The sequence below is a fragment of the Cuculus canorus genome, chromosome 1, assembly GCF_017976375.1.
Source record: "Cuculus canorus isolate bCucCan1 chromosome 1, bCucCan1.pri, whole genome shotgun sequence".
NCBI lineage: Eukaryota > Metazoa > Chordata > Aves > Cuculiformes > Cuculidae > Cuculus > Cuculus canorus.
The window spans coordinates 111,289,212-111,312,070 of record NC_071401.1 but is presented as its reverse complement, the minus strand read 5'-3'; the positions used below and the strand labels follow the sequence as shown (position 1 = coordinate 111,312,070).

At 39.1% G+C, this 22,859-nt stretch overlaps 1 protein-coding gene across 1 annotated transcript in view; it reads left to right on the top strand.

The window, feature by feature from the left end:
* CRYBG3 (crystallin beta-gamma domain containing 3) overlaps window positions 1-22,859 on the top strand; it is a 94,773-nt gene that overhangs the window by 33,278 nt on the left and 38,636 nt on the right. The window contains exons 4-8 of the mRNA XM_054080455.1: window positions 8,207-13,169; window positions 14,152-14,199; window positions 14,540-14,655; window positions 15,659-15,806; window positions 22,307-22,446. Coding sequence (XP_053936430.1) covers window positions 8,207-13,169; window positions 14,152-14,199; window positions 14,540-14,655; window positions 15,659-15,806; window positions 22,307-22,446 — 5,415 coding nt within the window. The remainder of the gene's footprint in view (window positions 1-8,206; window positions 13,170-14,151; window positions 14,200-14,539; window positions 14,656-15,658; window positions 15,807-22,306; window positions 22,447-22,859) is intronic.

Sequence of the window (22,859 nt, the reverse complement as noted above, 5' to 3'; positions counted from 1 at the left end):
TGGGCTGCAAGCGCACGTTGCCAGCTCATGTCAAGCTTCTCATCGACCCACACCCCAAAGTCCTTCTCTGCAGGGCTGCTCTCTATCACATCATCCCCAATCCTGTACTGAAAACAAGGATTGCCCTGAAGCAGGTGCAGGACCTTACACTTGCCCTTGTTGAACCTCATGAGGCTCTCAGAGGCCCACTTCTCCAGTCTGTCCAGGTCCCTCTGGATGATATCCTGTCCTTCTGGTGTGGCAACTACACCACTCAGCTTGGTGTCATCCGCAAACTTGCTGAGGGTGCAGTCAATCTCACTGTCAATATCATTGATAAAGATATTGAACAGCATGGGTCCCAGTGCGGACCCCTGAGGGACACCACTCGTCACGGATCTCCATCTGGACTTTGAACCATTGACCACTACTCTTTGAATACAACCATCCAACCAGTTTCTTAACCACCATACTGTCCAGCTATGAAATCCATATCCTTCCAATTTAGAGAGAAGGATGTTGTGGGAGACCTTGTCAAAGGCTTTACAGAAGTCTAAATAGATCATACCTGTTGGCTTACCCGTGTCCACTGCTGCGGTTACCCCATCATAGAAAGCCACTAAGTTGGTCATACAGGATTTGCCCCTGGTGAAGCCATGCTGGCTGCCGTTAATCACCTCTCTGTCCTCCATGTGCTTTAGCATAGCATATAGTTCTGGTTAACATGTCTGTTTCAGAGCTTGTAATTCACCTTTGTGTTACTGGTCAGAGCGGGGAGGCTTGTGGTCATATAGAAACGTAGCACTTCTTTGCCATGAGTTGTGTGTTGTGGTTTTGATTCAGTTAGTAGCAGCAGCATTCATCTTTCCCAGTAGATGCCTTTAGCAGACAATTAAGAGTTAATGAATGTGAATTAATCCCTTAATTTTAAGCGATAGTCTCACCAGATCATTCCTGAGGAATAATACATAAGAGGGGGAAGGCTGCATTTGGTGAAAACAAATGCCCCTTGTGATCAGAGCAATGTCATCCTCTGTAATTGCCTACTCAGGACCTCTTTTGCATACAGGACCTGAATGTTTAAAACTGTAAGTGTACACACAGCCTGACAGTGTCCATCCATCTTTGAAAGCATCTGTTGGGTGGTGACAGTAAGAGGAAAACAAAAGCACTGTGTTGATTGCTTCTATCATAATAATACCTGCATAAAGATTCCCATTGTACAGATAAATATATATATTTACATAGTAATGTACAGCCTGTCAGAGACAGGAAAGACAGCTGCTTTGCTTTGAAGTAAGGGGCTGCCTTGATGGTGGCTCTAGGGAACACCAGAACAGCTGTGGAGCCTGGGCAGCCTTGCTAGCACGTGCTCTGCATCCCTGTTTGGACTTAGATACCAGATTACTTTTGGTCTTACTTCCCTGATGCAGTTTGTTTACACAGACACACAAAGCAGCATACAGAAGAGCAGCAGGCAGAGGTGTGCGTCTTGGGGAGGGGGGGTCGTGGAAAGAGGGCAGAGTAGGTAGTCTTCCGATGGCTTTCTGGCTTCTACCTTCAGAAACCGAATGTGGAAGTACAGCGTTGTCCAACTGCTGATGCTCAGACAGACAGCAAGTCGTTGCCGAGAGTGACCTGCTTCCTCTTGAGAGCGAAATAAGCTATGTGGATAGTTCCACCCTTCTGGGACAGCCAAAGATGGCCCAACATTTATTTAGAAGATTGTCCCAGGGAAGGATTAGCATCATCCTGCCCGTAATTGTCTTGGTGTGTTCTGTGGAGGAAGGCTTCCAGCAGTGATTGCAGGGGGATGCCCAAATTCACATGGAAGGATTTAGCGGTAGGTCAGATAACCATCAGGGGCTTCGTTATTCTTAAATCTTTTCCTCCAGACATGTCTCTGTATGCATACCTTGATTCGAAGAAGCTACCTTTTAACAGCACTCACAGACTTCCAAATTTTGACGAGAGCCGAAGCCTTTGTGTGTCAGCTGAGACCTTGTTAAGACATATGTTATGCTGGGATTTAGCAACCCGTTGCAAGTGTGGGGTGGATGAATTTTGGGGCTCTGCTGTAGGAGAAATGCAGGCCCTGGTTTGCCTGCCAAGGAGGACATCTACCCGGGACTAGGATGTGGGCCAAAGGAAAGGTTCTTGCTGGCACCAAAGCAAAGGTGTTTGCGTTTCCAAAGAACGAAAGCTTCTTAGTTTAAGAGTAATTCATAACACATCCACAATGCAAAATTGAGCTAAATTAATTAAGCTGAAAATTAATTCACTGGCTTTTTTTTTCCACTGAGTTTTTTTTTTTATTGTGTTGTTCAACTGTGACATATTTGGTTAATAGAGACTTTCCTAGAAACTGTATTTTACAGTCTGATTTTGAAGTTAAGGAGTTATTTCTACCTGCAGTGTAATTGTTCAGGTTTCCCAGACCTTGGTTTGTCAACAAGGGCTTAATCTTCACACCAGAGTGGCAAGGTAGCTTGTCGCTTTTCATTGGCATCTGCAGAATCTCCTTGCATGTTGGCATGAGGCAGCATGTGGCAAACTGCTGCAGATGCTTGTCCATGCTTCCCGGAAGTGTCAAAGGCATTTGGACACCTGAATATCTGTGTGTAACAGAGGGAAAGGGAGGGGTAGGTGGCTGAACTATGTGAGGGGGACAGGTAAGTCTGGATGGATAATTCCCATAAGAATAGGGCAGAAGGATTGGCTGCTGCCAGACAATAAGGCAGCAAAGAGCAGGGAGTGATCCCAGGCCTTTTATGCTGTCCTTGGTCTTGTATCTGCTGGTGTTTTGGGTCAGCATTCCTTCAAAGTTGGAGTTGTGTTACTTTCCCAGATGTGGAAGGTAATCAAGAAGTAGTACCACAAAGGGCAAGGGGAAGGAGAGGCGTTCCTTTCAAGGTCACAGACTACAATTTGCTTTTGTTAGAATTGTCATTGACTCTTAATTTTCCTTGTGGAACATTAGCTTTGAAATTTCCTGCAAAATCAACCGTGTGCGCATCATGCTGTTCAATCAAACTTTTGACTTTTTGAAATATACATTGTGAAGTCCCAGGACATCAGATATTTCAAACTTCATGTTGAAATTGTGAAGCTATCCTCTCTGGCTAAAACATAATTTTCTTACATCTAAGTTGTATATGGCAACTTTTCAGTTAGCCCACAGCATCTTTTTTTTTTTTTCAATAAGGGTTTTATTTTTCCTTTTATGAACATCTGACATGAGTCAAAACCAACTGGCTCAGTAAGTTGGATTCCACTGGAAGATTGACTTTAAGACAATTGTTTCCAGACAAAGGACCTTAACATAATTTTAAAAAAGTTGTTGGTTAAGTATGCAGTAGGAAAAAAAGCTAAGTGGAAAAAATAAAACAAACAACAGCATGATTTTAAAATAGTCAGGGAGGTGTAGACAGGAGCCACAAGAGACATACTGATTTAATTCAGCAGTTTGCAGCCTGTAGCTTGCAGATCTCTTTACTCTGGGAGCTCATTCTGAGGGGTCTGTGAGAGGAGATTAGGGGAAACATGCACATGCATGCTTGAAAAAGCAGGATACTGCTAGGCTCAGGAGAAAATATCTGGAAGAGTGAAGTGTGGGGCAAAAGTGTCCATTGTATGTCATGGGCGAGCCAGTGTTGCATGCTGCAGGAACAGACCAGCCAGCATTGTGCTTATGCTTCATCACTGCTGAGCTGGAGCTTGTGAGCTTGGGTCCAAGAAGCAGTGATGCTGGTTTAAGGGCTTTCTAGCGTGGATGCTATGCTATGCAAATGAAGCTGTTCCGCCTGGGCATCTGAAATGCGGTACCCATGTAGTGCTCTGTCATAGACTCAGAGACTCATAGAATCACTAGATTGGAAAAGACCTCTTAGATCATCGAGTCCAGCCATTCCTATCTTGTTCTTGGGATCATGCTGTATGATCTTCCTCCATCTTTTTGAAAATAGTCTAGAGTTGTCTGCTTTCTACATTATTGTTTGGTACAAATATGAAGATTGGAGGGGTCATCGTCTTGATGATATACACTTGGAAAAAAAGTGCAAACAATGTAGTCTTTATGGATGCACTGAGATGAGGCATTCAAGCTAATAGGTTTCTTCCTGCTTCAGGCCTTCAAACCAAGGAGACTGTTTTATAAAGAATGCCACTTTTGGGGCAAGTTACACAAGATATCTGTCATATGAGATATCAGAAGATGTTCCGCTCTCCTTGAGTTAGCCCCCTTTGAACTTTTTATTTCTCTATCAGAATAGAAGAAATCTCTACAAGCATCTATTTTTGACGAATTTAATGTAACTCATGTTGACATGCTCTCTTGTTGCTGTCAAACTGTCTTTTGTGAAACTGAATTAAGGCTTTATAGGGAATTGAATAGCTTCCTAGGAAGAAGGGGAAGAAGGAATCTCCCAGTATTTCAAATATGTGATAGAATACACACTGGGTTCTGTCTGTAGTCAGGTTTTCATCTGTATCCTCACAGGAGTTGAAATAAAAATTTCAAAGAGTTTTTAACATAAGTTCTGAACTGACATATTGTTTTGGTGCTAAGAAATGAATTGTTACTTTAAATGTCTCTGAAGCAAGTCTCTAGTGACACTTCCAAAAGATTTTCCGTGACACAGCCTGCTTCTTAATGTGTTTCGTAAGACTTAGAGCTGAATTGCTGCTGCTGCATAGGAACGTGAGTTTTCATTTTCTAAATGTCTTGTTGCACATGAGTGTTCAGATTGAACATACGTCTATGTGTTCTAAAAGTGAATACATTCGGACTAAAAAGATGGTTGGCTTTTTACAATATACCAAGCGGCAGATTCTTTATTAAAAGCCAGAGATCCTGAAGTTGCTATGTCTGTGAAGGAGAGTTTGGTTCCTTTTTAAAATAGCATCCTCTGCATAAACTCTTGGTAGAGGCAAGTTTGCAGGAAAGCAGATCTGTGTGTTAGGAGGCACTGGCAGAGACAAGCTGCAGGATAACGCTGTGCAAGTGAAGCAGTGCTGTAACTAGTGCTAGTGAGGATTGGGTTTGTGCACAGAGTTCTGTAAGGCAGGTTGCTCCAAGTCTTGCTCAGACTTCAAAATGACCAATTGAAGCATAAAATTCCTTAGAAGACAAATGGAGAGCAAAAAGCATTGGGGGGAAATTGTAAAAGGTACCACACAGGCAAAGAGAAACTTCTGAGCATGTTTGTTTTGCTTGGGTATTTGTAATAAGTGGTATAATTCTTCATTGGGATTTGTGGCTCAAACGAATGTAAATATAATATCCCATCATGCTGGGATCACGTTATCCCTCTGCAGATAATATTCTATAAAATTAACTGTTTGTCCCATTTCTGGATGCTTTGACCTTAAGAATTAGTGAGTTCATGGGAGAAATTTGAAGGTAAAAGTTGAGTATGAGAGACAAACAGAAGGGCATTTTCCAGGTTTATGTCGGAGCCCTAGTTTTTACCAGATGTTTATAGATAAATTCTTCCCACTGCATATCAAAATATTGACCACAGAATGAAGGAATCTCAGTGAAAGGCAACTGTCATCAAGCGTTTATTCAAAATAACTCCTTGGTTGTGGTGGAAATGGGTGTTTGGTGCCTTGCAATACCATTATGGTGCCCACTTCAAACACTTATCGTTGCAGTTTTCCTTTTCAAGAATCTATAAAACTTGTTTGGAGGATTGGTGCCAACCTGTGTTCTGTTTGTTTTCTTGAAATAAATTTTGTTTGAATTCAGCATGGTTGTAGACTGCTTTAATTTTTGAGGTTGTCAAAAGTACAGGAGAGCTGATGGATTTTGTAAAATCGTAATAGTGACTATTTAAAACATTTTGATACCATTCTGACTTGACTGAAATAGGAGAGGTTACTCAGTAGGGTTAATTCTGAATGACAGCATGGTTAGTTCTTAATTTCTTAAGACTTATTTTCATTATGGCTGTGGCTGATGATGAGTGAATATAGTGAAGTATAGAACTCAACAAATCCTTCCTCTAAGATTTTTAGGATCTCTGGAGTTGTGAAACGTGTTTTCTAATGTAAAAGAAAGCCTTCTGTGAGACAGTGGAAAATAATGTAATTTTTTTTTTTTTTTTAAGTAAAACAACAAGAAAAATCCCTTATTTTGTTCTACTACTCTTTCTCTATGTTTTGTTTTCTTCCCTAAGAAATCCTTATTTTTCTTGGAAGAGGTGTGAATGCTGAGACAGCAACTTAAACAAATGGGATATGTGATATTTAGCAGCTGCCACTGTTGGTATCTTAGGAAACCAGGCTAGCGGTATGGAAGACTAGGGAGGCATGGTGTTTAATACACATTCTGTTGCTTCTATAATATAATATACCTGGCTGATAAACCCTATATTGAGATTCTGCTGTAGGTTTCACCAGGAATTACAATGAGTTTAATCTAAATACAAGCTTAACTTTCAAGTTCTCACAGTAAGTTCTCATATTCAGGTATTTTGACATTAGCCTAAATATAGCTGGCAATGTAAAACATGCACATGAATGATTGTTTATATCTATGTTTTAGTGTTTATAGATACTAATAATTTCACTTTTAGTTTGCTTATACTGTTTGCATGTTCAAATTCTGCGCAAGGAGGGAGTTTACTTGTGATTTTAAATAATATTAAGTTCCCTCTTCAAAATAAAATCAACATTGAAGTAAGAATCTGGGCCTCTAAAGCCTTGACAGAATAGAGATGCTATTTTTGATTGGTAAATCCACTCCATTTTTATATTCATCTGTACTTATTGAGAGTATACATACTCAAAATCCATGCAGACAATATTAGAAGTTTTAGTTACTGAATGATATCCAAATAAACAAAATTCTTTATTCTGCTATTCAATTTTCCTTGGTAAATCTGTGTTCTATTTCTCACTTCAATTATTTGTCCTCAAGTCTAGAGCTCTAATAACTTCTCAATAAATGTGAACTAATAGTAAGCTGCAAAGAGCATTTCAAACTGTTTTTAAGATATCTTTCACCTATGCCGATGCTTTTATATTAAAGATAAAAATCTTAGCTAACTCTTTTTCAAGAGGCTCTTCTGAAAGGACTATGACAGTTTCCCAGACAGGTGAGTGGCCGCTTCCAGCCAATAGTTTAGCAGACATAGGGTCAGACTGGATGAGTTCTTGAAAGGATTTGTTCTTAGTTTAGGTGGTTGCAAAGGCAAAATGGAGTTTAAGCACAGTCTGAACATCTGCTTTGTTCTAAGGTGAAGAATGCAAAACACAATGGTCACACTCATATTGTCTCTGTCTGAATTTTGTGAGAATTCTTTAATCAACAAAAAAAAGAGGGAGAAAGCAGAGGAGGATTATGAAGGAAGGTATTTGTGATGTCTGTTAGTTTTAAGAAAGAAGAAAAACTGCTTCTTCAGAAAACAGGCAGTGACAGGCTCTTAATTTATGCTTAGTATATCAGAAAGAGCAGTGAAGAATCAGGATCACAGTTTTTCCATGGCAATTCTTTCATCTGTTAGTTTTTGTGTTCACTTTTTTGGCTACAAATTTAAGAATGAAGAATGATGAGATCTACTAATTCCTTATCTCATATCTACGCCTCTCATTTTCATATTTTTTTTTCATATTCAAGCAGTCTTTGTTCTTACCTGATCTTCAGTGAATCTCTTTGCTTACTACCCTGTGGTTCAGAAAACGTCTCCTGTTGCATATTTTCTTTTCTCCACATTTTGCTTCTCCTAGTCCCATTCCTTAACGATGCGTTAAGAGTTTGGGTAAAAATTTAAATTGCAATTTGATATTTTAATGAACATCAGTGCAGTAATTTTTCTTCAGTTTTAAAATATAGAACTACTTTAGTAGTGTGTAAGATCTTCACGAAACTATGCTTATTTCTGACACAGCAAATGTTGACTTGCAGTGGCATTTGTAAGCAGTAATTCCTACTAGTAGTCTAGTAGAAAGCAAATGATGAAAGTTGTTTATAGAAACTTCTACTTTTTGCTTATACTGTAAGTTCACTTCTTCAGTAAAAGGTAGTGTATGTATCCTTAGTCACACAAAGCCGTAATTAGGAGGGACAGAAGGGGGAAAGTTGTGTGGCACGCAGTCTACGGTTTGTGCTAACTGGTGGAGGGAAACAGTATTATATGCCATCTACGGTTTGTGTAAACCTTTTATTATCATACCAGCTATTTAGATAGTCTGTCTTGTGCTGATAATGATGATCTGATTACAGGCAGATGCTACGGAAGCCAGAAGCACCTGCAGTCACTTATGCAACGTATCGAGGTTCTGCAAGGATTAGGCAGCTACTGAAGAGTCAGTCAGAAGTGGCTGAAAAAGGAGAAGAAAGGACTGAGAACAGAAATGCTTTAATGGTCAAAGAAAATGGGGAAATCCAAACAACCATCTCTCCAAAATCAGGATGCTTAAAAGAGAATGCAGAAAATGAGGGTAAAGATCACGGAGTTGGTGTTATAGTGGACTCTTCTGCATTTAACATGGAAACAACGAAGTCTGGTAAAGCTCAGCATTGCTTGGTTAGCAGTAAAGGCAAAATAACTGCCAAGGCTACAACTTCATCTACTGAATCATCTCGTGATATAGATTTAAAACATACACCTGCTTTAGCCGCAACAAAATTTAAAAGGACGTGTTCACTAGATTCGTTTTTGTCATCTAGTAGTAGAAATGGTGAGATCCTAACCAATTCCACTTCTCAGATTACCAACTCCCTTAAAATGAGTTCTGCAAATGGTTTGGTTGGAAAAGAAGTTGAACTGCTGGGAGAAGCAGAAGCTCTGTTTCAGGGAGACAAAATTGCCACTTGTAATTTTGATGAAGATAATTGCTGTAGTATAGCAGCTAGTAAGGAGTCTACCAAAATAATGCAAGATGATTGTTTACATTCACACAAATCAAAAAATAAGTCAGCTAATGAAGAACTACAGGTGAGTAAGGGAGAGTATTGCTGTAATCATCAAATGCATAGTCACTTGGAACCAGCATCGGATGTCCAGATGCTTCATTCCATTACCACTATATTTCAGGAGCAAGCAGATCAACGTACAGGTAGTGCAAATAAAGGTAGTGACCCAAGGAAAAGTGATACACAGAAGATTGTGGCAGCTGTAGAAACCGAGCAAAATCCACAAAAATTTCTTGCTACTGCTCTTTCACCTTTTGATGAACAAACACCCACTTTGCTTAGTATGGAGTCCACAGGAGAAAAATGCATAACTGCAGGTAATCTCACTGCTACAACATCATCTATTAAAAATTATGAAGATACAGTCATGGGCAGCAGGACTTGTAATGAAGAACTGAGTAAGTTTGGGAAACGAATACACATACAAAATGATGACCAGTTAGTCCTTGTGGAGAATTGTAAGGATACTGTTGCACCACAGGCTGGTGTACCTTGTCTAGAAACGGAGGGTGTGGAAACAATGAAGGTTTTCTCTCAGGTTTCAGTGGAAAACCTTGCCGATGTGTCATCATGCATACATGCATGTGAGAGCATGAAAGCTAACTTCAACGAGCTGACAGCACCTCTCCCTGTTACTTACGAGTCTTCTTTTGAAACTGGAGGCTGTTGTTTGGTTTCTCTTCATCCAAGTTGCAAAACTGAAAGAACTATAGGGGAAAGAGAAGTTGATTTAAAAGATGCAAGAGAGACTGTTTCTTGTCCTGATCTTAGATGTGAAAAGAGCAAATCTTTTGAGCTGGTAGAGTTGAGCCTTTCAGAAAGCTCAGTGCCTGTTCACAACTGTGGTTCTGTTTCCCTTGAAACTGTTCAAGATGTTTCTGCCAAGGCATTAGTTATTCTTACAGAAGATAACACAGCAAAGCCTGCTGTTCACCCTTTAATCAGCATCAGCAGGACAGATGATCATACTCTTCCTGCTTCTAAAATTGACAAGGCTGGTATGGCTGATGTTGCACTTCTACCTTCTGAGTATAAGGATTGCATCTCTGAACTTTCCTCTCTTAAGTCACAAGGAAACGTTCTGGTGGTTTCTCATTCTGACTTGAGATGTGGAGAAAGACCTTTGCCCAACCATTCTGTTTTCATCTGTGAAAAAGACATTGATGTAGACATAACTTCTAAATCTTCAACTCTTTCTGAAGATGGATCTATTAATTTATCTTCCAAGAAGGAAAACAGTAATAAGCCGAAGATATCGCCCCCAGTACTTGATTTTTCATCTGACAACCAAGTCAAAATGCCTTATCCTGCCACTAACTCTGAAAATGGCCAGATTACTAGATGGTCTACTGCTTCTGAACAGGACAACTTTATTTTTCCAGCTGCTGAATTTAGCAGGATAATCCCCGAGGACAGAATGTCTGAGGTGTCAGTTTGCTTGGGAGACCTGAGAGCTTCATGCCCAAATGATTCTCTGGAACCTGAGCTTACTCCAGCTATGCTTGATAGCTCTGCTGCTGGAGTGGATGTGGTGGGTATTTGCATCCGCAGGCCCTCATCACCTAATCTGGGATCCAGAGAAGCCTTTGACCTTTCCCTTTCTGCCTTGGAAACAGTGGGCGTTGCTCAGGGGAACAATTATTCCTCCAGTTACAGAGCTGGTGATGGGGCAGAGGAGGCTGCCTCCGTGCAGCAGGCTGACAGCAGTGTCTTGGCAGAGGCAATGATGTCACCCATCCACCCTTGGAAATCTTTGGGAACATCATCTGAGTCAGCCTGTACTGAGAGCATGTGCAAAAATGCTGTGGGACAGGTGAATCTTGCTAACTATGTTTCTGCTCTCTCACAAGCCCCTTCTATGACAAATAATCAAACATCTGCTGCACCTGCAGAGTCAAATGAGCTCTGTTCTGAGGAATTAAGGGATAGCAATACGAAGGGACAAGAATGCCCTAAATTCCAAAATGCTGCTGTTTTGCTTAAAAAAGCTGAGGAAATAGTGGACTCAGTTTTACAGTTAGCTATAGAAGAAATAATGGCAAAACCAGCCATTGGTGTCTGCCAGCTTTGTGGGAGCAAGGATGGTTTAATAAGTACGGGTATTATAAATTATCAGAAAGCTGGGACTGTACAGCTGGAAGCAGAAGAAATCCAGTCAGCTGTGCAGTCATTAAAACATTTTAATGAGAACAGTGGAGGAGGCTCATCTTCATTTACAGGAAATGAAACAGTGGATACCAGTAATCAAGGTGAAAAGATACTATCTTACATCCCTGATAAAATTGACCTACATAGTGCACTAGCGCTAAAAGCAAAAGAAATAATTGATGAAGTCATTAACTCAGCCAAACAAAAGCTGGCATCCAATCAGTGGCAAGGCAGTGAGAGTAAAAGGCTCTCTGAAAAGTTTGAGCCTAAACCTAAGACTGAAACCCTAAAGGTTTTAAACCTGGATATCAAGTTACCTGCTAGAACAGATGAACCAAGGGAGAAGGTTGACGCTCAGATTGTAGGTGTAAATTTTGAAAAGGCAGATGGCTTAGATCCTCCCTTGCTTCCAAATAGTATGGAAAATGGCATAGATTGGCCCCAAAGAGCTGAAAAGATACCAAATAATGCATTTACATGTCAAACAAATGGATTTCTGACCACTGGTAGTTCAGTAAGGCCAGAATCTGATTTTATGACACCAGACAAAGAGGGAGACGATAGAAAGGTGTGTGACCATCTGGCTGCAGCAGAGAAATGTAGAAAAGCTGGAGTATCAGCAACTAGTAGAAAATCTGATGGGTCTTTACGTTTAATACACAGAGATGCTACTGTGACTGAAGAAATGCTTCAGTCATTGCAGTTAAAAGATTTGTGCAATAATACAAATATGCCAGAGCACGCATTGCTGGGAAGTGTAAATGTTAATTTGCCATCTTTTATGCCCAATGAAGAACATATCAGCATACAGACTGAATCCAAAGTCAAAAGCAGCTCTTGGGGTTCTCTGGAAACCAGTGCAGAGGACAGTCCTTATAAACACTGCAGAAGAGAGGCTGCAGAAATACCTGCACAAGTAATAGTAACCTTAGAAGATTCAAAGGTAATGGAGAATAAAGAAGAACGAGCAGAAGGGACGAGTGAGATGGCAGAGACTAATACTGGATTAAACGCACTGTTTGCTGTGCCTCAATTGTCTATTATTGGTGATGACAGCGAAGGGAAAAGCTGCTTCAACACAGTGTTTGCCCAAGATAATGAGAATCCAAAGCAGGTAGAAAGGAAGGACCAAGACACTCAGAGAAATTATCAGCTTGAAGAAAGTGGTCTGGACTGTAGTGATGACACGAAGGAATCGACTGATCTTTTGGGCTTTTCTCCACTAATTGAACAGTGGGAAAACAGTTCTTTTACTATAATCTATGAAGATGCCCTTCAGACTGAGAACAAATCTGTCTCAACTGATGATATGCAAACTGGTTTGCTTTCTTCTTCTGTTCTACCTTCAGATAATGTGGATGATCTAACATGTGAAAGAGCAAATAATAAACATGACCCAGCTTGTCTTTATGGAAAGGATAACAAGTTGACTGAAGCTACAGATAGCCGTAGCTCAGAGTCATTTCTAAGCGTGGAGGCCAGGCGCTGTAGAGTATATCCTTTGTCTTTGTCTCCGATATATGAAGATGACAGCTCTCAAGAAGATTTGCTTTCTACAGATGTGTCACCAGAAGGCCATCCTAGTGGAATATCTAAAGATAACACTGACCACGCTTCTGTGCTATCCCTTCTCCAGTCAGTTTCTGAGCGCTTACAGTTTACTTCTCAGTTCAGTAAAGAGGATGAGGAGGAGGGAGTGGAAGACCAGGAGGAGGAAGAATCATCATATGAAGAACAAATGCTTGATGCTGAGCAAGAAGAAGATTGTCTTTCCACTCAGTGGAGAGGGGATTTAAAAACAACCCTGCAGTCAAACAAGCAAAGTTTGTTTCCTGAACAACCACTTCCTCTTTCAAAAGAGCAACTTGACTCTAAGCATCAACCAGAACTATTTCCAGATGTAGCTTCTCCCAGTCGAACACCTTGTAAGCCAATTTCACAGAAAGCTGATGCTGCTGTAAAACTTCCTCCTCCAAGTATCTACTACCAGTATTTGAAATCTGCCAGCACTTCCTCCTTTGAGAAGGGGACCAGGTTTGGAAGCATTCTCCAGGATGTGTTGCAGCCAAAGATGCATTGGTCTCAAGACAACACTATGCTGAAACTGGGAGAATTGTCAGCGGTAAGATGTCATGTCACATAATATTAATAATCAAAATGATTAGCTCATTTTCAAAATTGCTGTCTCCCTATTCTCCTTCCTCCTATTTTAATGTTATTTCTTTTAGCAAAAATTAAATTCATTAGGCTGTTTAAGATCATATTTTAAAAAAGAAAGTCTTCTGATAAATAATTTAAAAATACAGTATGCTTGGTTCAGCACACAGATGAAAGTGAGTTAATTGTAAAACAGAAGATGCGAACAGAAAATTTTCCTATTTTCTGTTCACATCTTCTGTTTTACAATTAACTCACTTTCGTAATAGCAGGTCTGTATAATAGCAAAACACAGACTTGTTCATGTTAGGGACATTTCTTCTTGAAGATGCCTTTTGTATGAAAATTGTTCTTTCATTTCTTCCACTTCTGAGATTTGTAGAGCTTTATTGTCCAAAAATTATAAGTATCTGCTTACCATACTATGATTGTTTTGTGACAGTCATCTACAAACTGTAGCTTAGTTAGCAAGTAAGTAATAATAGCTGCTTCCATAGATTAGCATTTCTTTTTTAGTTTATTTAAAGTAATGGCAGATGCGGGTATGAAAACAATTCTTCCAATATTTAGAAACAGAAAATATCACTTATATCAAATGCATAACTGAAGAATAAAGTCTTTCCGTAATGTTGGGAGTATTCCAGTCTGTGTTAGGAGTCTGTTTTGGTTTTGCCACTGTTAGGACACGCAGTTCATTGTGTGCTGGGAAAGAGTAGAAGTTATAATTTCTATAATAGTTCTTCCTTTCTAGCCCTTTCTGCATTCTGCTGATTGATTCTGTTAAACTATTTACAGGAACTCTGAACAACGGTGAATCAAATATTGTTTTTTCCTGCTAGTGACAGTTGGATACATTTACAGAAACAGTGGACCCTGAATAATCTGCCTGTACTTTGTGCTACTGTTGTAGTTGTTAATAGTTCTTTTCCATGTCCTTTCAATTTCAGAACCTTATTGACAGGGCAAGTCTCAAATACAATCCAAGGCCAGGAAAGGTAAGCAAAATTCATATCCCATAGATCAGTATGATAGTTGGAATAATTTGCTATACCAAAATTTTTAAATGGAAAGCATCTGAAGTTGGTAGTCTAGTTTTCTGTGTTTTAATGGTGTGCATGCTTGCACATGTGAATAATGAGATGATATTATTAAAAATCCTGGCAGTAGTAATTTTACTACGTTTCTATCAGCAACTGCTGATTAAGTTCAGTACAGTGCTTAGCATATCAGTTGAGCGTACACAAAGTGAAATAGGTTTTATTCCAAGCAAAAAATAGCCATCTACACTGTATGTGGAAATAGGCCCTCATTCGTATGCATTGTATGTTGTTTCAGATTATTATTTATGATATTTATGGCGACAAAAGTAAACAAGAAATTCATTCGGATGTGCTAAATACCATGTCATGGATCTTTCCCAGTGGAGCATTACTTAGGATAATTAGAGGATGGTAAGAAATCCAGGTCATATTTGAATAGAGTCTTTACAGAAGATTGTATATGTGTTTCCCCTGTATTTTCATTTCTTTTATTTATGACACACGTCTGATCTGCAAGAGTGTCTTTTCTTTATATTAGACTGATACCAATGAAAAGCTTGAAACAAGGCTTCAAATACTACAGTACAAAAAAAAATAAAAATGTTTCTTCTGGGAACTAGCTTCAAACAGAAGCCTTCTGATAGAACCACAAGTAAGTTCAGACTTCTTGCCTGAAGTGCTGAGACAGTACAGCCGTAATCATCAGTAGAAATGTGCATATGCCAAAGAAATTTTTTTTATCAGTTCAGTTGCATTATACAGTGGCTCTTGCAAAAGACCCTTAAAAAGAACAATCTCAGCTGCTGTTGTAATTTAACATTTAGAGGAATATGGATGCAGAAGGATCTATAAGTATCTTTAAGGTAGATTTTGCAAGTGTTTCTCAGTTTGCTTTGGGAAACTGGGGCTGGGACCGTGTTAGTTGTTGCATTCAAATTTAATTGGTGGCATTAACAGTGAATGTTTCTGACTGTCAGCCATAGTAACAACTCATGTCACACTTATGCAGTTTTGAGGCAGCCTTGCTTAGTTTTGTGTACATTTCATAAGAAATATGAAGTGCTGTTCTTAGTATGTATATGTTTTATGCCTTGCATAAAGGACATGTTTCGGTGTGTCAATTAATATACTTCTGGTAAAAAAAAAAAAAATTTTATCTACATTGTGGTTTAGCTGTATTTTTTAAATAGACTTAATATTTTCAGTTATGTTAGGCTACGTCCTACTTTAAAGCATTGAAGTACAAGTCTGTATTTCTCTGTAGTGAATGTGACTATTGTGGAACAGGATAAGGAATGTGTGATAGTTTACTTGATAAGCAGAGCTCATTACTGAGCTTTCCGGCAAATGTGCTGTATAAGGACAGTCTTGCCTAACAGCAACAACAACTCAGTTCATAATATTGTGATTACAGTTGGATTTTGTATGAGAAACCAAAGTTCCAGGGTCGGAAATATGTACTAGAAGAAGGAGAGACTGTGCTGGATCACCTTTGGGATCTTCCGGGTGTGAAGTATCGTCGGAGAAACCTCACAGTGGGTTCAATCAAACATATAACGAAGGTATAGACTTCATTAATCATATACTTACAAAAATAATTAATTTCTGTTGACAATAGTGATGTATTACTAGCAATGGAGAATGTGTTTCTGATTTGATTCAAGTTTCCTATGAGTAATATTTTTTGCCTTCAAGATAAATTCTAAGGCTTTTGCTGTGATATATTTCCCTTTCTTCCTTTAAATCATGAGCAGATAGATTATCTTTATTTGCTACCACCTTTATCTGAAAGTGTTACTCCCCTCCTTTTAGATGTTTACCTCTCCAATTGTTTGAAATTAAATAAAATGAGTTCATATTTTTCAAAGAAATATTTATCATAAGCTTAAACTGTCTACTATGTCTGCATGGCTTCTGATTCAGTACTAGCTGGGATTCCAATCCCATTTGTACAGTCTAGCTTCCAGAAGTCACTGTTGCTCCCTCTACGACATTGTGCCATCTGTAGGAGTTCCGTGTGGACAAGTGGTACACCTACAGCATCTGGCACTGCATGCAGACAGGAGTTTAAAAGGCATTTTGTTGAAAAGATAGGAATCAAATGCCTAAAACTAAATATAATGCATCCATTGTTACTCAGTGAATGAGGAATATATTTACCAGATCTTGTGATTTAAGACGACTTAGTGGTCTTGTTGTTTAGCACAACGTTCCAGTTATTCCCAGGGCAATGGCCCTTTATTGTGAGTGAATTGTCATTTGTATCATAATGTGAAAGTTTTTAAGAAAAAGTGATGTTTGTTCTCCATTGATGTAGAGGTCATTTTAAAATTTATAACCGTTTTATCATTAATACAGGGGCATAATGTCATAACAATTAGAAATACTCTTTCATTCTCTTAAAGACTTATTAAATAAATTCAAAAGAGGCTGGCTGAGGGCATGAGTAATGAAGTTAAACATTCATTTGAGCTAAACAAATTCAAGTACTTTACCAATATGGAATATGAATATTGATCAACAATGTGAAAGGCAGCTAGATAGTTAAAGAAATACCACAATAACATAGAACTGCGATCTGAAGCAGATGGAAGCTGGGTTTGTCTTGGTTATCAAAGAAAAATGTTAGAAAGGAAAGACCATGGTTAGCTTCATCATGCTTGATAAAAATCTTTGTAATAACAGTTAAGTATGTTTGAGCATTGTTCTTCTTCCAGTATGTGGCTCATTTGTATGGAACACGGATGGAAAGCTTTGTTACTGTACACTAGTTCAATAATCAACACTTTCTCATATAACTTGAACCTCTAGGAGATAGAGTAGGTTGGGAGGACTTTTGCTGTTAGTCCACAGGCCTGTATAAAGCTGGTGTGGAACTCACCATATCGATTTTTGGCCTCTAAACTTTGAATCATGAAAGCATCCCTCTTTTTTAGGTTGGACTCCAGCTGCCGTGGAACTACTTCTAGAAGGTAGTTTGCCAAAGCACTACCTTTTTTTGTTTGTTTGTCTGTTTGTTTTATGAAACATGGGCATTGCTTTTAATTGAGAAATAGCTGTTTTTCAGGCAGCTCGTGTGCTTGAGATCTGCAGGATAACATGTTTTACTGTCATTCTCTTTTTCATTGGCTGGGTGGCTTAGTGGCTTATCTCCTGCCTGGTTTGTTCATACTGGTTGTGTGTCCAGGCTGTCTGGCTTGTCTTGTAAATTCAAGTGGCTTTTTTATGGTACTTGTTTCATGGCTGCTTCGATGCCTTGAGTTAGCAGATTTGAAAACTGGCTAAATATTTGAGAAGAATATGGCTTGTGAAGAAGACAAAAACAGATGTTTACCAAAGAAACTGTAGGAGGTACATTTAATATTATTTTTATTTTTTACTGGAAGATGTTATTTTGCTGAGAAACAGTCTGCCAGTAGCATTGTGCTCTGATTTGGCTTCGAGCCTCCACTAAAAGCAAAGGTTCCGTTAACTTTGTGATTAGCCTGTGGCTTGACTTACCATGAGAATTATCATTAAGATGTATCCATGTGTGTTTAATCTGAAGGAACTTAGAAGGGGGGGGATAAAAGATCTCAAAGGAATGCAACAGATCATGCAACTAGTAAAATGAAGACGTGTTTGAAGTAGTGGGGAGCCTGGATTCAGCTAAGGCAAGTCAAGATGAACTTAGGGTAGCAAAATCTGCCTGCACATGCAGTTTCAATGCAGCTCCTACAGCACAGTACGTTTAGCCAAATCAGTTTTATAGTCTACTGCAAATACATGTATTGATCATATGGAATTGGAGGGCTTTTTCTGTCTGTTTCTGGAAGCTGAAAGATGGTGCTAAATGTCACTTTCCCAAAAACAAGAGCTAAGAAGAGTTGCTGATGTTTCAATTCTGGAGTAATCCTGTAAACCACTGTTTTGTAATGTGACAAGAGATCTGAAACAGCAGTTTATAATCTCTGTCTGCAAGATGGTTAGGCAGCGAATAGCTGCATTCCTTGTGGACTCCACTTAAGCAAAGCTCTTAATACTGGGAACATCCCCATTACAGCACCCAGCATGTGTTTCTTTTGTGTGGTTTGCTAGGTGAAAAGAAGTTATTAATTCAAACAGGTACTACTTTGTCAGATGCCATAGGAGGACACCCAGGAGCTTCGAATTCTCATCTGCTAGTTAGTATTTACAGGACAGTAATCCTTCATTTCTTTGATATTATTTTATTTTACTACCAGCCCTGTTGAGTCCTGTAGTTTGGTTTAGTGCTGATGAGTAGTAGCAAGAGTGGTATAGAGGTGAAGAACTGGAAGGAAGAATTATGAATAGGTAAAAAAAGGCTGAAGGACCAACAGAGAGTAAGATTTAAAATTAAAAATGCTGCAGAAGTTGGCGTGTCCCAAGGACAGACCACATCTCAAAAGTAAGATATGTGCCTAGACTATATTAAAAAGCAATTGTCTGAATTCCAGAACTAATTAAGCCTGGTTTTCAATAGATTATTCTCATCATTGTTTCGGCATTTAGCTTAACAACCTTAAGAATGGCTTTAGCCATTCTTTGTCCTGTTGTTGACATAAAAGGGTACCTCATTTATGTAGACTATTTTGATTACTATGGTCATCACAGCTTACAGCTCCAAGAAGAAAACTTAACAGTGCTGAAACTATTTAGCCCTGCTGGTGCTGTTAGTGCTGTAACGATAGATCTGGAGGAAGGGTCAATAGCCAGAAGCCCGTTGAAAGCTCTAGATCTCTTACTCACAGTGGAGCTCTTGGTCGAAGTAGAAAAATGTCAGAGGTGCCACTGAAGAGTAATATTCAATGCTAAGATCTTGAGGGTCATCTTAACTCTCTTCAGGAGAAGCCTTAGCGTTTCTGCTGAGGGACATGTCGCTGTTTTGAAGGCATCTGTTCTCTGCAAACTAGCGAGAGTATTCTTTGTGCTTTTGTAAACACCTCTGCTTGCAAAAGATGGGGAGAGAAGTACAGGCACTCAGGATGACTGATTGGAGGTAGGAGGAGAGTACTGCAGAATAAAAGAAGACAGAGTGGGCTGCCTGGCGGCGATGACCTATCTAAGCATTTGCTGGTTGCGTATCATCATTGGAAGTGAACGCAACTACCTAATATGTTTGCTGTGCTTTTCATTCTGTTTTTGCCTGAGATGTCAGTAGGATAATGAATATGCATGAGTTTTGACTGCTTGTGATGGAGGTGGCAGGGCCCAGGGGGTAAAGGGAGGAAACTTTCCAGTTTCAGATCTGGCCTGAAACACTGTGGTAGTAGCTTTGCATGGTAATAGTTTTGCATGCGGGTACTTTATTTGAAAATCTTGACGCCTTGCAAATGAAAGGCCTTCAACTGAAGGATCTAATTCTCAACCTGAATGCTATCGTGTTTGTGTGGTTTTCATTTGGTTTCTCAAGATGGTGGCTTTATTAGGAAGGTTAAAGAAGACTCTGAAAGTAATGATGCCTATTAAATATGCTCAGGCAAATACGAATGTGCTAGGGCAAATATATCCCCATCTGAAGTTTACATGCTTAAATTATATAAATTAATGGCATAGTACTTGAGTGTACATCTGCAAATACATAGTGTTCACCTCATACAGTACTACTAAATTTTACCATTTTCTGCAGTCTGTGAATTAATACATGTAGATTCTATTCAGTATTTAAGTGAAAATGTATATTTGTGATTTTTTTTTTTTTAAATGTGATGGAAAACGTAACGCACTTCTTGCTCAAACCTGTTATGACCTTTAAAAATAGATATTTGAGTTGCTTTTGATGGAGACCTCAGTTTACTGTATGACATTTCATCAAAGGACTTTGTGGACTTAATCTAGTACATTTAAAAAAAAAACACACTGCAATGAGTAGGGTTTTTTTATGTCAGTCAAAATCTGGCTGAAGGGAGATAGTGATAAATAGGGAGAGATTTTATTACGAGTGCTTGGGCTTTACCTAGCCTAGTTGAGGTGGAGCCTGCCTCATGATCTTCAGAGTCAGGAAAGCAAACTTGAAAAGAGAATGTAGACTGGCTTTTTCCGATCTTCAAATGAAAAAAAGACACCTCATAGTGATTTAAAATTAAATATACTCTGTCTCGTATTCTGTCTGAACCCGCAGGCAAAGATACTTTATTTTGCCACTTGTCTAGTCTTGTAGGTACTTTGTTTCAGAATTTATCTGAAACCATTAAGAGTCTAGCATCATCATTTGTAGAATTCTTATAGGTGCAACTTCTGATTCTCAATTTCAAGCTTCACTGTTGGATTCACAGATTTCAGCCTTCTCATGGATCAGATATTAATAGAACAAAAACTTCAAATATTTCTTAACTGTGATTTAATCAGATGCATACACATGTGAAAACTATGAGGAGGCTTTTTTTTTTTAAACTTGTCTGAGGAATGGTGTTCCTTAGCATTTTGCTGTAAAGTAGCATCGTACTACAAGTATTTTCTCCTTGTTTTTCTAGTTTTGCTTATCTGAAAATAAAAATTATAGTATTGCAGTTTTTATTCTGAAAACAAATAACGTGCATTGTTTGCAAGTTACAATACAGAGGAAACAAGATTGTGTATGAGGGAGAGTTGCCAAAACAGTATACAGTGTTACTTTGGGTCTCATGAGGAAAGTGAAAAGTGATCCTGAAGTCCATCTATTATAATTGCCACATTTGTTGCTGACAGTTAAATAACTACTGAAAGACCTTTGCTAGCCAAGAAGAGATGCATTTCTAGGTTGGTTGTTACTCCATCATTTGAAAGTTCAAAGCCTATGTGAAAAGGGAGAACGAGCTGGTGTTGTCATGAGGAGTGAGGTACTGTAACTTTAAAAGCTGTTGTTTGCTGTTTCTGGGTTTCTCTGTAAGCTCTTATGTTTTGCCTTTTGGTTCTGGTAGGTGCCACAGGCTGTGTGGGATCTCTGGTGTGATATGGCCCTGCCTGGTCCTTAACAAATCCAGTAACCAGGTGCTTCTCTGAGTGCACCCTCAGAGTCACCTCATGCTTCTCTAGTGCACATGCAAGGGGCATCTTCCTTCAGAGACGTTTGGGGATTTCAGAGTCTCTTTATTCTGTCAAAGTCCTTTGGCCTAATGCAAATGGTCCTGCGTGTCAGGAGGATAAGGTGCTGTGAAGTTATCACTGATAGTTTCCAGCTGCAGCTGAGCAAACTGTGTAAGCACGTTAGCTGCCTTTCACTGCAACAGAAAGACTGTTCTGCGGTGCACCGCTGAAGCAAAGCCTCATGGAAGATCCTCATTGATTCATTATGTGTTTGAGTGCTACAAATGTGTTGGCAATGCATTTTGTATAAATATTATTAAATTAATATGGCTCAATAAAATCCCTGCAAAATCTAGAGACAGTCATGCTCAACAAGTTGTTCTTCAGCATGATAGATATCAGTAGAAAACTGTCAGTAAGGTAGCAGAGGTTGTTGCTCCATGGTTACAGAAAACCTGCTAAAATGTCTACTTAAATATTTTCCAGTACTGTTCTTTTTTTTTTATTTGTCTAAAATGCTGTAGATTTATGTAACATGATAGAAAATTTAACTCGTATTGCTTGAAACCATAGTCGGATGCATTACATAGCTCAATTATCACTGAATGAGGGGTGCGGAATTAAGTACTTAACATTCCTAGAACGTTATAGTTATGCCTGTGTCATACATGTATTGATGTGTGTGTTATGGAAGCACTGTCTTTTTTGTAAAAAAAAAAAAAAAGTCAGCAGTATTATATATACAGTTTTATCTACCAGTAAATACTGTGAGGTGCTATGCATGGAGAGTATTGTAAACAGCTTTTTGAAGGTAGTCCAACAGGCATAAATCTATAACTTTTCTTTGAAACTTAGTAGGAGCTGGAAATTTACTTCCCCTAGGTCTTCTAAAAATTCCAGTTTTCATTTAAAAACCTCCCACAGTATGAAGCCCAGAGATAGAGATTAGAAGGGTGAGAAGATGGGAAAGAAGGAGGAAATGTTTCTGGTCCTTCCTCCACAGCAGTGGGACACTGTGAGGGTGGGTTAAGCCTTATACTTTGATTTGTTTCCACAGGACTGTGACGTTCCAGAGGTAGAGTTCTGCCCGGCAGATGGTGGTACAGAGGGACTTCCTGTCTGCATACAGACTGCAGTTGCCAATTTAGAAGAACTGGATGTTGAGAAAAACCCTTATATAAGTGTCAAATCAGGAGTGTGAGTACTGAACCTCTTTAATAGCATTTTGCCAGCAGATAGAGTGGTAACATCGTAAGATGAAGGTCAGTCAGCAATAGGGACAATATTTGGGGGGTTTTGCTACAAATCAATTAACACGTACTATATAGCCCCAGCTTTACACTTCATTATTGTGCTGTGTGGGCTCCTGGCAGAAGTCTTCTATAATTCCATCTCTGAGTAGCTTTATAAATAGAAGCAGCAGCTCAGCTATAATTAGCTTTTAGTTCACTGGAGAACAAAGACTGTCTCCCTCATCACCCATCCTGTTATAACACTATGGCTGAATACCAGAAAATGAATATTACATCATCAAGGCATTCCTCAAGTTATATCCTGGCTTTCTAGTGAGTGATGATGCAATATGATGCAGGCCTCTTGGTAGCCCAGGA